The 1141-nt window shown below is 53.6% G+C and overlaps 1 protein-coding gene across 1 annotated transcript in view; it reads left to right on the forward strand.

Moving 5' to 3' along the window:
• LOC104406360 (plexin-A1) overlaps positions 1–1141 on the forward strand; it is a gene marked incomplete at its 5' end in the record, with an annotated part of 58038 nt that overhangs the window by 26222 nt on the left and 30675 nt on the right. The window contains 2 exons of the mRNA XM_010015312.1: positions 550–646; positions 999–1138. Of these exons, the coding sequence (XP_010013614.1) occupies positions 550–646; positions 999–1138 (237 nt within the window). The remainder of the gene's footprint in view (positions 1–549; positions 647–998; positions 1139–1141) is intronic.

The raw sequence follows: 1141 nt of genomic DNA on the forward strand, positions 1-1141 counted from the left end.
GGTATGTCCGGGCAGCAGCGAGTGCTGGGGTCTTGGTTTGGGGTCCCATGTTGCAGTGTCACCTTCCTACATTGCAAATGAGACCTTTGGCTTAGTGGGTTTTGGGTCTATTTAGAAACCTTCTATTTTGCTTATTTGTATTTTCTTGCTTATTCAGCCTACTGGTTTGTATGTGCTTTGATCATTGCTTTAGACCTGTCTGTTCCTAGCCAGCGAGTTCGAAGCTGGGGTCTTGGTTTGGGGTCCCATGTTGCAGTGTCACCTTCCTACATTGCAAATGAGACCTTTGGCTTAGTGGGTTTTGGGTCTATTTAGAAACCTTCTATTTTGCTTATTTGTATTTTCTTGCTTATTCAGCCTACTGGTTTGTATGTGCTTTGATCATTGCTTTAGACCTGTCTGTTCCTAGCCAGCGAGTTCGAACTACGTCTCCATCACTTTCTTCCGCATTGTTGGGAGACATCCATGTGACAGGGTTTTATGCCTCTCTGTGCCCCTCACCAGGGTATTTTTCCTCACCAATTTGCTTCTTTCTGTCCCCTCCTGCAGTATTTCTATGAAGGGAATGACATCAGTGACCTGCCAGTCAACTTGTCTGTGGTCTGGAATGGGAACTTTGTCATTGACAACCCCCAGAACATCCAGGGTGAGTGAGGAATGGGACCAGGGTGGGAAACCAGCTTTATGCCCCCCAGTCTCCAGCCAGCCTCTGTCCCAGCCCTGCTGCAGTTTGCACCAGTGATGCTCTGGCTGCATCGGTCAGATGGGTTTGCTAATTAAGAGGTTTTTCCCCAAGAAGCTGTGGGTGAGAGCCCAAAGCTCTGCCTCAGCACTGAGTCCAGGCTGCTGGTGCCTCCTGCCCGTGGGGGCTTGTCCTCTTGGGGGCAGCTGGCACGCACGCAGTGGGATGGGGAAGGAGAGGGTGCTCGTCTCCCCCAAGCGCTGTGCCCGTGTGCTGGGGGATCTGTGCTGACCCCGGCTCTCCTCCTGCCTTGCAGCCCACCTGTATAAGTGCTCGGCGCTGCGGGAGAGCTGCGGGCTGTGCCTCAAGGCTGACCCGCGCTTCGAGTGCGGCTGGTGCGTGTCGGAGCGACGCTGCTCGCTGCGGCAGCACTGCCTGGCCTACGAGAGCAGCTGGATG

The sequence above is a fragment of the Nestor notabilis genome, unplaced genomic scaffold (assembly GCF_000696875.1).
Source record: "Nestor notabilis isolate BGI_N333 unplaced genomic scaffold, ASM69687v1 scaffold19095, whole genome shotgun sequence".
NCBI lineage: Eukaryota > Metazoa > Chordata > Aves > Psittaciformes > Psittacidae > Nestor > Nestor notabilis.